The following is a 14,423-nucleotide window of genomic DNA, read 5'->3' on the forward strand; positions in this document are numbered from 1 at the left end:
TATCCTTTCAGGCTGTTGGCCTGAAGTAGGACTAAATATATTTAAATAGTTGAGTGTGGTATTTCTTTGTTATTTTTGTGAGTTTTTTTTTAGTGTTAGATGGTAAGGTATTTTGTTATTTATTCATTTTAGCAAAGTATAAGGGCGTTATACCCCAGTCTAGTAGGTGGCGGTAATGCAGCGTGTTTTTTTGGGATGCCAACCGTTATTAAATCTCAGCGAAGAAGAAGACTTATGAGCCGGCTCGCACAGTTTTTTTAGCACATCTCATTTGAACTTATTTTTATTTCATATGTAAACAAACTAACTAGCAAATATGCCCAAACTAACGTTCATTGGATTGTGCTTCTGCTTTTGTCTGGCGCAAAAGGTGGTTTCCGGAGGTAAGTTGAACCGACCGGCCTACCTAATATTTGTGTGCTATATCTAGTGTGCTTATTGTAATAGCCTAGCCTACAACATTATCACATAATGTTTGATTGTCATGTACAATAGGTATAGGATATGTATCAATGTGCCTTATGAACACAATATGCGTTGCAACTTAACGAACAAGCGCAGCCGCCGGAGTCGGGAATCAATTCAATGAAAAAAAGCACGGGGGTTTGTATGAGTACCGCACTCTTATTCCGTTTAGCTATTCACAGATGAATTTAGCCAAGGCGCAAGCATACAGAAGGGGCGGGGTGTGCATGGATGTGTGTATACTGTAAATCATTTCTCAATAACTTGTTGCCATAAAAGCATTTAATACAAGGGGTCCTCAAATAGCACTCTTAAAAGCATATACAGTGGGGCAAAAAAGTATTTAGTCAGCCACCAATTGTGCAAGTTCTCCAACTTAAAAAGATGAGAGAGGCCTGTAATTTTCGTCATAGGTACACTTCAACTATGACAGACAAAATGAGGAAAACAAATCCAGAAAATCACATTGTAGGATTTTTAATGAATTTATTTGCAAATTATGGTGGAAAATAAGTATTTGGTCAATAAAAAAAGTTTTTCTCAATACTTTGTCATTGCCAACAAAGGGTATATAACAGAGGTCAAATGTTTTCTGTAAGTCTTCACAAGGTTTTCACACACTGTTGCTGGTATTTTGGCCCATTCCTCCATGCAGATCTCCTCTAGAGCAGTGATGTTTTGGGGCTGTTGCTGGGCAACACGGACTTTCAACTCCCTCCAAAGATTTTCTATGGGGTTGAGATCTGGAGACTGGCTAGGCCACTCCAGGACCTTGAAATGCTTCTTACGAAGCCACTCCTTCGTTGCCCGGGCGGTGTGTTTGGGATCATTGTCATGCTGAAAGACCCAGCCACGTTTCATCTTCAATCCCCTTGCTGATGGAAGGAGGTTTCCACTCAAAATCTCACGATACATGGCCCCATTCATTCTTTCCTTTACACGGATCAGTCATCCTGGTCCCTTTGCAGAAAAACAGCCCCAAAGCATGATCTTTCCACCCCCATGCTTCACAGTAGGTATGGTGTTCTTTGGATGCAACTCAGCATTCTTTGTCCTCCAAACACGACGAGTTGAGTTTTTACCAAAAAGTTATATTTTGGTTTCATCTGACCATATGACATTCTCCCAATCTTCTTCTGGATCATCCAAATGCTCTCTAGCAAACTTCAGACGGGACATGTACTGGCTTAAGCAGGGGGACACGTCTGGCACTGCAGGATTTGAGTCCCTGGCGGCGTAGTGTGTTACTGATTGTAGGCTTTGTTATTTTGGTCCCAGCTCTCTGCAGGTCATTCACTAGGTCCCCCCGTGTGGTTCTGGTATTTTTGCTCACCGTTCTTGTGATCATTTTGACCCCACGGGGTGAGATCTTGCGTGGAGCCCCAGATCGAGGGAGATTATCAGTGGTCTTGTATGTCTTCCATTTCCTAATAATTGCTCCCACAGTTGATTTCTTCAAACCAAGCTGCTTACCTATTGTAGATTCAGTCTTCCCAGCCTGGTGCAGGTCTACAATTTTGTTTCTGGTGTCCTTTGACAGCTCTTTGGTCTTGGCCATAGTGGAGTTTGGAGTGTGACTATTTGAGGTTGTGGACAGGTGTCTTTTATACTGATAACAAGTTCAAACAGGTGCCATTAATACAGGTAATGAGTGGAGGACAGAGGAGCATCTTAAAGAAGAAGTTACAGGTCTGTGAGAGCCAGAAATCTTGCTTGTTTGTAGGTGACCAAATTCTTATTTTCCACCATAATTTGCAAATAAATTCATTAAAAATCCTACAATGTGAGTTTCTGCATTTTTTTTCTAATTTTGTCTGTCATAGTTGAACTGTACCTATGATGAAAATTACAGGCCTCTCTCATCTTGTTAAGTGGGAGAACTTGCACAATTGGTGGCTGACTAAATACTTTTAGCCCCACTGTAACTTAGTCACGTCAAACAGTGCAGACAGAAAAAAAAGTAGCTGCATTTGTTTAAGCTGTTTTCTAGTGACATTTATTTGGATATATCCATAGCAATGATGTAATGATGCACAATTTTGCCTGGCATAGAAAATGTGCACTCTTGTTAGGACACTGTTGTTCAAAAGAGCTAGCCAACAACACAGCTAACACAATAACTTCAAACTGAAGCTGGAAAACTGCAAACTAGCCGCACTTAATTTCGTTATACCTTTTTTAAATTGACATTTCTTTGTATATATTTTCATAAAAATGATGCCAGCTGATTCATGATTTTGACTGTCTGAGAAACACTGCCTGCCTCTCTCTCTCGTCCCGACCCCTAAACGTTCATTACTATGGTACATTTACATTTACATTACATTTAAGTCATTTAGCAGACGCTCTTATCCAGAGCGACTTACAAATTGGTGCATTCACCTTATGACATCCAGTGGAGCAGCCACTTTACAATAGTGCATCTAAATCTTTTAACCTGTTGCTCCTACCCTCTACTTTTTTGAACATTTTGTTAAAAATCGCGCAACATTTCAGCGCCCTGCTACTCATGCCAGGAATATAGTACGTTCATATGGTTAGAATGTGTGGATAGGAAACCCTCGGACGTTTTTAAAACTGGTTAAATCACGACTGTGGCTATTACATAACGTGCGTTACATCGGAAAGCGCAGGAAAACCTGATCACAGAAAATGGAAATAAATATCCTTGCGCCACTTCAAGCAATTGTTAACAGTGAGCCGAATTAGATAAGACCGAGCATTCAACTCCCACAGCATCCCCATGTTGTCTAGAGTCTTGTGAATTGAATCCTCTTTGATTCTTGGTTGAACCGAAAGAGGGGCACGACTTACCTCCGGTCTCCGCCCAGATCATTCCGGAAGAGCTCTCTCCTGAAATTTTTTCCAAGATGACAGCTAATGATATTTACATCGCCACGGATGATTTTTATCGCTTATTAACGTTTACTAATACCTAAAGTAGCATTACAAACGTATTTCAAGTGTTTTGTGAAAGTTTATCGTCTACTTTTTGAATTTTAAAAATGACGTTACGTTGTGAAATCGCTGTTTTTTTCGTTTATCACACAGTCTACATATAACGATATCTTGGCTTTATATGGCCCGATTTAATCGAAATAAAGACCCAATAGTGTTTATGGGACATCTAGGAGTGCCAACAAAGAAGATGGTGAAAGGTAATGACTGTTTTCTATTTTATTGTGCGGTTTGTGTAACGCCGAAATGCTAATTATTTTGTTTACGTCCCCTGCTGTGCTTTTCTGTTGTAGTGTATTGGTGCATGCTATCAGATGATAGCTTCTCATGCTGTCGCCGAAAAGCATTTTAAAAATCTGACTTGTTGCCTGGATTCACAACGAGTGTAGCTTTAATTTGATACCCTGCATGTGTATTTTAATGAACTTTTGAGTTTTAACTAATACTATTAGCATTTAGCGTAGCACATTTGCATTTCCAGAGCTCTAGTTGGGACGCAAGCGTCCCAACTAGAGGCAAGAGGTTAAGGGGGGGGTGGGTGAGAAGGATTACTTTATCCTATCCTAGGTATTCCTTAAAGAGGTGGGGTTTCAGGTGTCTCCGGAAGGTGGTGATTGACTCCGCTGTCCTGGCGTCGTGAGGGAGTTTGTTCCACCATTGGGGGGCCAGAGCAGCGAACAGTTTTGACTGGGCTGAGCGGGAACTGTACTTCCTCAGTGGTAGGGAGGCGAGCAGGCCAGAGGTGGATGAACGCAGTGCCCTTGTTTGGGTGTAGGGCCTGATCAGAGCCTGGAGGTACTGAGGTGCCGTTCCCCTCACAGCTCCGTAGGCAAGCACCATGGTCTTGTAGCGGATGCAAGCTTCAACTGGAAGCCAGTGGAGAGCGGAGGAGCGGGGTGACGTGAGAGAACTTGGGAAGGTTGAACACCAGACGGGCTGCGGCGTTCTGGATGAGTTGTAGGGGTTTAATGGCACAGGCAGGGAGCCCAGCCAACAGCGAGTTGCAGTAATCCAGACGGGAGATGACAAGTGCCTGGATTAGGACCTGCGCCGCTTCCTTGGAGATCAAATTTGAATATTGAAACAATGTTGCAAATGTCAGAGAGACGGACAGTAAGGTTTATACAAATCTGAGATAATGTCTAGATGCTTTTTATAGTGGGGATCAAGTGTATATCTTCCCTGCCTGGGATGAGGAGACAGTGGATTGCGCAGTCAGATGGAACAGAGTAAATAGGCATTTTAACATCATAGATTTAGCCGATGATAACTTGTGCAGTAGACACCATCTGGAATGTGCTTTTAGCCAATCAGCATTCAGGATCGAACCCACCCATTGCATAATAGTGGACAGCCTCCGAGGCAGCGTGTACCCAAAGATTTTCATCTGTTGCGTAGTCTAGATCAATTTCTACTCCAGTGGTGTTAGTGCGGGGAAAATACTGGTAAAATGGTCAGACTACATAGACCAGATACACCCAGCAAGCAGAATTCTAGATATAAACAGTAAAGGTTGATATTAATGTCTCTTTCAATGCCAATAGGGTTAGGACTACATATTTATACCCTCACCATAATGTGTTACCCTGGATACATTGATACTCTGATACATGTATGAAATGTCTGCTTTCCTAGATGATCTTTATCATGAAGTGGGAGGTGAGCTCGTGTTGACGCCGGACAAGTCCACAGTACCTGACCCCATCACAAGCGTCCTATGGAAGCATGGGAAGAACAAGGTGGCAGAGTGGGACAAGGATTTTGGTGGTCTGGACATCTATGGTGCCTTCAAAGAGCGTACAACCCTGGACCAGACTACTGGAGAGCTGAGAATCAGTGGATTGAAGAAAACAGACAGTGGAGTTTATTCTGTGGAGTTCAACAGCAAACTGCTTGACCAGACATATACATTATCTGTTTTCAGTAAGTGGTTCTGTGCGTTTGTGCATACATCTGTGTGTGTGCGTGGTCATGGAGAAACAGCAGGTTATGTATTGCAGTGCCTCACAAGCATTTTCCCAAATGATTCCTGTTTCTTTCCTCTATTTACAGAGGCAGTCCCCAAACCCACCATCACTTCTTCCTGTAACCCAGACAAAATCTCCTGCAATCTGACCTGTGAGGGCGACACCACTGATGCTGAACCAGTCACCTACAGCTGGAAAGTGGGAGAGGGGGCATGGCAGGACTTAGACAAACAGATTAATGTCAATAAGAGCGACACTGGCAAATCAACCAACAGTTACAAGTACATCTGTAAGATGAAGAACTCTGTTAGTGGGGAAGTTAGTGAGGTGTTTGGTCCAGGTGAGTGGACCCTCAAGTGTGCTACAGTCTTATGTATTGATCTGTTAGTAACACTGCTAGTGTTGTAGGACATTTTCAATGCTACACTATGTTGAAAACAGACATTGGGGTTTATTATGTGGAGTTCAACAGCAAAGTGCTTGAGCGGACATATATATTATGTTATCAGTAAGTGTTTCTGTCTGTGTGTCTGTGTGCCTCTATATTAAATAGCAGATTATGCAGTGCCTTTTTTTCCTGCTTTGTCTTTCTCTTTCGTTCCTGAATTTACAGAGGCAGTTCCCAAACCCACAATCACTTATACCTGCAACTCCAACAAAACCTCCTGCATTCTAACCTGTGAAGGCGACACCACTGGTGCTGAACGAGTCACCTACAGCTGGAAAGTGGGGGAGGGGGCGTGGGAGGTCATAGGAAAACAGCTGATTGTCTCTAAGAGCGACACTGGCAAATCAACCAACAGTTACAAGTACATCTGCAAGCTGAAGAACTCTGCTGGAGAAGAGGAAGTCAGTGATCCAGTTGAAGAGGTGTTTGGTCCAGGTGAGTGGACACTCATAAGTGTGTTAATCTTATCTATTGATATGTTAGTGACACTGCTAGTGTTGTAGTGCAGCATTCAAAATGTCCTATGTTGAATACCTGAAACTCCTGTCAAAGTATCAATACAAAATGTATTTTTCATTTCAGAGCCTTCTGAAATTGGTGGTGGGGTTGTTGTTGTCGTTGTCGTTACCATTACCATTGTAGCGCTTGTTGCCGTCATAACAGGTAAGAACAGCACATCTATAGTAACATGTACATAGTTGTGAAGCACAGATTGACATAACAGCAGCAACAACAGTGATGAGCTATACCCCCTGAAGGGGATACCTGTTCTACCTATATTTACAGTAGTGTTCAGGTGTGCAGGTACTGTATGCAGGTGTGCAGGTACTGTATGCAGGTGTGCAGGTACTGTATGTAGGTGTGCAGGTACTGTATGCAGGTGTGCAGGTACTGTATGCAGGTGTGCAGGTACTGTATGCAGGTGTGCAGGTACTGTATGCAGGTGTGCAGGTACTGTATGCAGGTGTGCAGGTACTGTATGCAGGTACTGTATGCAGGTACTGTATGCAGGTACTGTATGCAGGAGTGCAGGTACTGTATGCAGGAGTGCAGGTACTGTATGCAGGAGTGCAGGTACTGTATGCAGGTGTGCAGGTACTGTATGCAGGTGTGCAGGTACTGTATGCAGGTGTGCATGTACTGTATGCAGGTTGTTTATTGGTGCTGTCTGAAAATATCTGTTCTTGCAGCTTAAGCGTGTAATTGTCAGTGAAGTCATACTCAATAGCTGATAGAATGGTTAATACAGACTTGTACTTTAAGAAGTTGTCAAATATTTGTATTTTCACTCCCCAGTTTGGTTGCTGTGGAAGAAAATTAAAGGTAGGATGATTCTCTGGCTCTTTCTGGCCCAACTCTTCATACTCACTGCTTTACCAAAATGTTAGACAATGTGCATTTAATTGAATTGAAATGGTCTTAATAATGTATTAATGTATGCACACTGCAACACTCAGGCATCATTTACAAATGCAGTATTTGTGTTTAGTGAGTCTGCCAGATCAGAGGCAGTAGGAATGACAATGCATTATATTGATAGGTGTGTGGATTGGACCATATTGCTGTCATGGCTGAGCATTCTAATTGTAACAAGTACTTGTAGGTGTCATGGAAAATGTATGGAGTAAAAAGTACATTATTTTCTTTAGGAATATAGTGAAGTAAAAGTTGTCAAATATATATAAATAGTAAAGTACAGATAGTGAGTGCACAGTAGTAATCTCATAACCTTATGCAAATTTAAAGGGAAAATACAGTTGAAATCGGAAGTTTACATACACCTTAGCCAAATACATTTAAACTCAGTTTTTCACAATTCCTGACATTTAATCCTATTAAAAATTCCCTGTCTTAGGTCAGTTAGGATTAGAGGTCGACCGATTAATCGGAATGGCCGATAAATTAGGGCCGATTTCAAGTTTTCATAACAATCGGAAATCTGTATTTTTGGGCGCCGATTAAAAAAATATATATATATTTTTTTTAAAACATTTATTTAAACTTTATTTAACTAGGCAAGTCAGTTAAGAACATTCTTATTTTCAATGACGGCCTAGGAACAGTGGGTTAACTGCCTTGTTCAGGGGCAGAACGACAGATTTTCACCTTGTCAGCTTGGGGGATCCCGAGAGTCTTGCAACCTTAACTAGTCCAACGCAATAACGACCTGCCTCTCTCTTGTTGCACTCCACAAGGAGTTACGCGAATGCAGTAAACCAAGGTAAGTTGCTAGCTAGCATTAAACTTACCTTATAAAAAACAATCAATCATAATCACTAGTTAACTACACATGGTTGATGATATTACTAGATATTATCTAGCGTGTCCTGCGTTGCATATAATCTGACTGAGCATACAAGTATCTGACTGAGCGGTGGTAGGCAGAAGCAGGCGCATAAACATGAATTTAAACAGCACTTTCGTGTGTTTTGCCAGCAGCTCTTCGTTGTGCGTCAAGCATTGTGCTGTTTATGACTTCAAGCCTATCAACTCCCGAGATGAGGCTTGTGTAACCGAAGTGAAATGGCTAGCTAGTTAGCGCGCGCTAATTGTCATTGTGTTGCTGGTTCGAGCCCAGGGAGGAGCGAGGAGAGGGACGGAAGCTATACTGTTACACTGGCCATACTAAAGTGCCTATAAGAACATCCAATAGTCAAAGGTTAATGAAATACAAATGCTATAGAGGGAAATAGTCCTATAATTCCTATAATAATTACAACCTAAAACTTCTTACCTGGGAATATTGAAGACTCATGTTAAAAGGAACCACCAGCTTTCATATGTTCTCATGTTCTGAGCAAGGAACTGAAACGTTAGCTTTCTTACTTGGCACATATTTTACATGGAACATATTGCACTTTTACTTTCTTCTCCAACACTTTGTTTTTGCATTATTTAAACCAAATTGAACATGTTTCATTATTTACTTGAGGCAAAATTTTATTGATGTATTATATTAAGTTAAATTAAGTGTTCATTCAGTATTGTTGTAATTGTCATTATTACAAATAAATAAATAAAAACAGCCGATTTAATCGGTATCGGCTTTTATGGTCCTCCAGTAATCGGTATTGGCGTTGAAAAATCATAATCGGTCGACTTTATATTAAGAATGTGAAATGTCAGAATAATAGTAGAGTGATCTATTTCCGCTATTATTTCTTTCATCACATTCCCAGTGGGTCAGAAGTTTACATACACTCAATTAGTATTTGGTAGCATTGCCTTTAAATTGTTTAACTTGGGTCAAACGTTTCGGGTAGCCTTTCACAAGCTTCCCACAATAAGTTGTTGGCCCATTCCTCTTGACAGAGCTGGTGTAACTGAGTCAGGTTTGTTGGCCTCCTTGCTCGCACTCGCTTTTTCAGTTCTGCCCACAAATTTTCTATAGGATAGGGGTCAGGGCTTTGTGATGGCCACTCTAATACCTTGACTTTGTTGTCCTTATGCCATTTTACCACAACTCTGGAAGTGTGCTTCGGGTCATTGTCCATTTGGAAGACCCATTTGCGACCAAGCTTTAACTTCCTTACTGATTTCTTGATGTTGCTTCAATATATCCACATAATTTTCCTACCTCACGATGCCATCTATTTTGTGAAGTGCACCAGTCCCTCCTGCAGCAAATCACCCCCACAACATGATGCTGCCACCCCCTTTCTTCGGCTTGCAAGCCTCCCCCTTTTTCCTCCAAACATAACAATGGTCATTATGGCCAAACAGTTCTATTTTTGTTTCATCAGACCAGAGGATGTTTCTCCAAAAGGTACGATCTTTGTCCCCATGTGCAGTTGCAAACCGTAGTCTGGCTTTTTTAATGGAGGTTTTGGAGCGGTGGCTTCTTCCTTGCTGAGCGGCCTTTCAGGTTATGTCGATATAGGACTTGTTTTACTGTGGATATAGATACGTTTGCACCTGTTTCCTCCAGGATCTTCACAAGGTCCTTTGATGTTGTTCTGGGATTGCTTTGCACTTTTCACACCAAAGTACGTTCATCTCTAGGAGACTTGCGTACTATTGTTTGTACAGATAAAAGTGTTACCTTCAGGCGTTTGGAAATTGCTCCCAAGGATGAACCAGACTTGGGGAGGTCTACAATATTTCTTCTGAGGTCTTAGCTGATTTATTTTGATTTTCCCATGATGTCAAGCAAAGAGGCACTGAGTTTGAAGGTAGGCCTTGAAATACATCCACAGGTACACCTCCAATTGACTCAAATAATGTCATTTAGCCTATCAGAAGCTTCTAAAGCCATGACATAATTTTCTGGAATTTTCCAAGCTCTTTAAAGGCACAGTCAACTCAGTGTATGTAAACTTCTGATCCACTGGAATTGTGATACAGTGAAATAATCTGTCTGTTAACAATTGTTGGAAAAACGACTTTGTCATAAACAAAGTAGATGTCCTAACCGACTTGCCTAAACTATAGTTTGTTACCAAGAACTTTGTGGAGTGGTTGAAAAATTAGTTTTAATGCTTCCAACATAAGTGTATGTAAACCTCCGATTTCAACTGTACATCCTAAATTCAAGGAACCTCTTCTACTCTGTTTGCTGTAAACCAATGTTGAATGACCAATTCTAGGGGAAACACTGCTGTAATTGACAGATTCTTAAAAGTGAAATATAATACACTATGTATTGGGAAAGTGGGGATATCTAGTCAGTTGTACATCTGAATGCTTTGAAGTATAGGAGTGTTTATTTCAAAATGATCTGATTAGAGAAAGTTTGTCCTTCTGTTCTCATCAGCAGCTGCAGCCAGCAGATCCAACCATCCTAAATATGAGTCAAAGCCTGAGGGTAAGAAGACAGTGGCATTCACCTGGAATTCTGCCACTGAGCCTCCTTTTCATTGTCATCCAGAAGTGAACACAACAAATACTAATGTGATCTGTGTATGAGAATGCTAAGCTCAACTTTTCTCTCTTCTCCTCAGCTAAAGGCAGTGAAAGAGTCCAGACAGAACGAGGCAAGTAATCCAGTTAATTTAAGACTGTATAAAGCAGAGGTAAATTCTTAAATAGCAGTTGATGCAGTAGGAGAGAGGCTGTAGTTGATGTCTTCCTTCTGTGTGTGATTCTGCAGAGATTATGGTTCCGCTGACGGTCAACCACAAAGCAGGGGAAGAGGACGCAGACAAGCCTGGAAAGGGGCAGGAGAATGGAGGCGTGTATGAAACTTAAGCGGATAGTTTACCTGGCAGTTACAGTGAACTCCAACCATATTTGTCTTGATGATTTGATTCCTGTAACTGACTCATTCTTAAATGCTTAAACGTCAATGGTCACAGACCATTGGCTGCAGCTCAGCGTTCAACACAATAGTGCCCACAAAGCTTATCACTAAGTTAAGGACGCTGGGACTAAACACCTCCCTCTGCAACTGGACTTCCTGATGGGCCGCCCCCCCAGGTGGTAAGAGTAGGCAACAACACATCTGCCACGCTGATCCTCAACACTGGGGCCCCTCAGGGATGCGTACTTAGTCCCCTCCTGTACTCCCTGTTCACCCATGACTGCGTGGCCATGCATGACTCCAACACCATCATTAAGTTTGCTGACGACACAACAGTAGTAGGCCTGATCACAGACAATGATGAGACAGCCTATAGGGAGGAGGTCAGAGACCTGGCAGTGTGGTGCCAGGATAACAACCTCTTCCTCAATGAGAGCAAGACCGGTTGCATCACCGCCTGGTATGGTAACTGCTTGGCATCCGATCGTAAGGCGCTACAGAGGATAGTGCGTACGGCCCAGTACATCACTGAGACCAAGCTTTCTGCCATCCAGGACCTATATACTCGGCCGTGACAGAGGAAGGCCCAAAAAATTGTCAGACTCCAGTCGCCCAAGTCACAGACTGTTCCGTCTGTTACCACACGTCAAGCGGTATCGGAGTGCCAAGTCTAGGACCAAAAGGCTCCCTAACAGCTTCTACCACCAAACCATAAGACTGCTGAACAATTAATCAAATGGCCACCCAGACTATTTACATTGCCCCCGCCTTTGTTTTTACACTGCTGCTACTCGCTGTTTATTATCCATGCATAGTCACTTTACAAATGACCTTGAGGGGGCGGAGCTAGCATGTTGGAGTGAACAGCTGTGCGTGAGAGGCTCCTGCAACATTTATTTTTTTTTATTAAACATTTATTTTTAATGGGGGAACGTTTAATTTAACAAATCCTTGTTCCGATCTCTGACCCACAGTATGTAAAGGTACGGCTGACTATGTCGGTTGCAGATGGTTTATTTTTTGACCGGCAGTGCTTAGCAATATAATCTTGAGGCTATATCTTGCTTATCTCTGGGATTGACCCAGGATGACGCTTAAATGCGCAATATGTTTAAGTTGCAACTTATTCTGTTTAGGTTTTTAGATGCTAACCGAACACTTAATTCGCAGGAGCATCCTCAGTTCATATGTTAGTAGAAGTTCTAGGATAGTGAGAGGTGAACGTATAGTTGGGATTTTATTTTTGTTTTACCTCTTGTTCGAGGTTGCGCTGTGCTTTTTTGGCATCGGCCAGACAATGTGTTTATTATTTTTCCTTTTTTTTCTCTCCTGTTTGTGCATGCCTGTTAAATGTGGGTTGATGGGGGGGGCAAGTGTTGGGGAAATTAGGGGAACAGGGTGGGAAGTAAAGGTGCTTGCAGGGGGAGGTGGTTGGATACTGCTCTGGTGTAGGTGCTACATATGCTGATCGTGATGGTTTGCGCGCTTACCTTTTTATCAAGTTACATGGTATGCTCTGAACTAACTTTATTTGACTCTTTGCAAACTGGAAACCACATATCCTGAGGCTGCATTCATTGTTGCTGGGGATTTTAACAAGGCTAAGGTTTTCGTTTTTTGTTGTTGCTCTGCGTGCTTTTCATACTCCCACATAGTTAACAATCAACTTAGGCAATCAAAATGTAATACGTGATTCTTCCATGACAATTTGTGTCAATCAATCTTTTGGAAAAAATCTATCGTTTGTATGATTATATTGACATAATGTTGTACCACAACACAGTGCTTTTAACCTGCATGCAAATATAATTTTGTGCAGTTGTACATCCCCCTATTTTATATTCATTGTAATATGTTTGTGCTGTGTATACTGTATTGTGTGTGTGTGTGTGTGTGTGATGTATTAATGTATGTAATAAGTATTTTATCTTAGAAAATAAAAACATATTCTATGTACAACACTGTAGCAGGCAATGTTTGTGTTGAAATAAACAACTACTGCTCCAGGCAGGAGGTTAGATGCACCACCTAGCATATGGCACAGGGAGGCCTCAAACAACTGCACAGAATGGTATAGACTCATCTGAATTGATGAGTAAAATTAATCACAATTACTTTGTCAAACCTATGTTTAGCCTTTGATAGATATTTTATTGATTTGAAGTCGCTAGCTAGGTTATTTTACCTTGGTCATAGGCTAAAGATGGCGGAGGGCTGCTTCGCTTCCAGCTCTTAGGGAACTTTGCAGTATTTTGTTTTTTATCTAAATGGGATTTTAACAAAGCAAATTTGAGGAAAAGAATGCTGAAATTCTACCAACACATTGACTGTAGTACTTGCGCTGCTAAGACACTCAACCACTGTTACTCCAACTTCCGGGAGGCCTTCACACCCTCCCCACCCTCCTTTCGGCAAATTTGACCACGACTCTATTTTGCTCCTCCTTCCTATAGGCAGATCTCAAACAGGAAGTACCCATGCTAAGGACTATTCAACGCTGGTCTGACCAATCGGAATCCACACTTACATTTACATTTAAGTCATTTAGCAGACGCTCTTATCCAGAGCGACATACAAATTGGTGCGTTCACCTTAAGACATCCAGTGGAACAGCCACTTTACAATAGTGCATCTAAATCTTTTAAGGGGGTGAGAAGGATTACTTTATCCTATCCTAGCTATTCCTGAAAGAGGTGGGGTTTCAGGTGTCTCCGGAAGGTGGTGATTGACTCCGCTGTCCTGGCGTCGTGAGGGAGTTTGTTCCACCATTGGGGGGCCAGAGCAGCGAACAGTTTTGACTGGGCTGCGCGGGAACTGTACTTCCTCAGTGGTAGGGAGGCGAGCAGGCCAGAGGTGGATGAACGCAGTGCCCTTGTTTGGGTGTAGGGCCTGATCAGAGCCTGGAGGTACTGAGGTGCCGTTCCCTCACAGCTCCGTAGGCAAGCACCATGGTCTTGTAGCGGATGCGAGCTTCAACTGGAAGCCAGTGGAGAGAGCGGAGGAGCGGGGTGACGAGAGAACTTGGGAAGGTTGAACACCAGACGGGCTGCGGCGTTCTGGATGAGTTGTAGGGCTTAATGGCACAGGCAGGGAGCCCAGCCAACAGCGAGTTGCAGTAATCCAGACGGGAGATGACAAGTGCCTGGATTAGGACCTGCGCTGCTTCCTGTGTGAGGCAGGGTCGTACTCTGCGGATGTTGTAGAGCATGAACCTACAAGAACGGGCCACCGCCTTGATGTTAGTTGAGAATGACAGGGTGTTGTCTAGGATCACGCCAAGGTTCTTAGCGCTCTGGGAGGAGGACACAATGGAGTTGTCAACCGTGATGGCGAGATCATGGAACGG

General features: G+C 42.5%; 1 protein-coding gene across 2 annotated transcripts; it reads left to right on the plus strand.

Moving 5' to 3' along the window:
• Positions 1-237: 237 nt before the first annotated feature.
• LOC115117756 (carcinoembryonic antigen-related cell adhesion molecule 1-like) lies at positions 238-11,962 on the plus strand. 2 transcript variants are annotated; one of them, XM_065018941.1, is made up of 9 exons: positions 238-383; positions 5,059-5,346; positions 5,476-5,730; positions 6,004-6,273; positions 6,421-6,501; positions 7,135-7,161; positions 10,592-10,642; positions 10,779-10,811; positions 10,928-11,962. In XM_065018941.1, exons 1-9 carry the CDS (start codon positions 317-319, stop codon positions 11,023-11,025), a joined length of 1,170 nt encoding a protein of 389 aa, XP_064875013.1. In that variant the 5' UTR covers positions 238-316; the 3' UTR covers positions 11,026-11,962. The 2 variants fall into 2 exon arrangements, with proteins under 2 accessions (XP_064875013.1, XP_064875014.1); XM_065018942.1 differs by having other exon boundaries at positions 10,595-10,642.
• The last annotated feature ends 2,461 nt before the right edge of the window (positions 11,963-14,423 follow it).

Source organism: Oncorhynchus nerka, linkage group LG5 (genome assembly GCF_034236695.1).
Source record: "Oncorhynchus nerka isolate Pitt River linkage group LG5, Oner_Uvic_2.0, whole genome shotgun sequence".
NCBI classification, from domain to species: Eukaryota; Metazoa; Chordata; class Actinopteri; order Salmoniformes; family Salmonidae; genus Oncorhynchus; species Oncorhynchus nerka.

What these genes read in the sequence shown, in the direction of transcription:
- LOC115117756 (XM_065018941.1), top strand. Translation starts at nt 317, where the DNA reads ATGCCCAAACTAACGTTCATTGGATTGTGCTTCTGCTTTTGTCTGGCG. An exon ending in ATATACATTATCTGTTTTCA is followed by an intron (nt 5,347 to 5,475) that starts GTAAGTGGTTCT and finishes CTCTATTTACAG; the next exon opens with AGGCAGTCCCCAAACCCACC. An exon ending in GCTGTGGAAGAAAATTAAAG is followed by an intron (nt 7,162 to 10,591) that starts GTAGGATGATTC and finishes TGTTCTCATCAG; the next exon opens with CAGCTGCAGCCAGCAGATCC.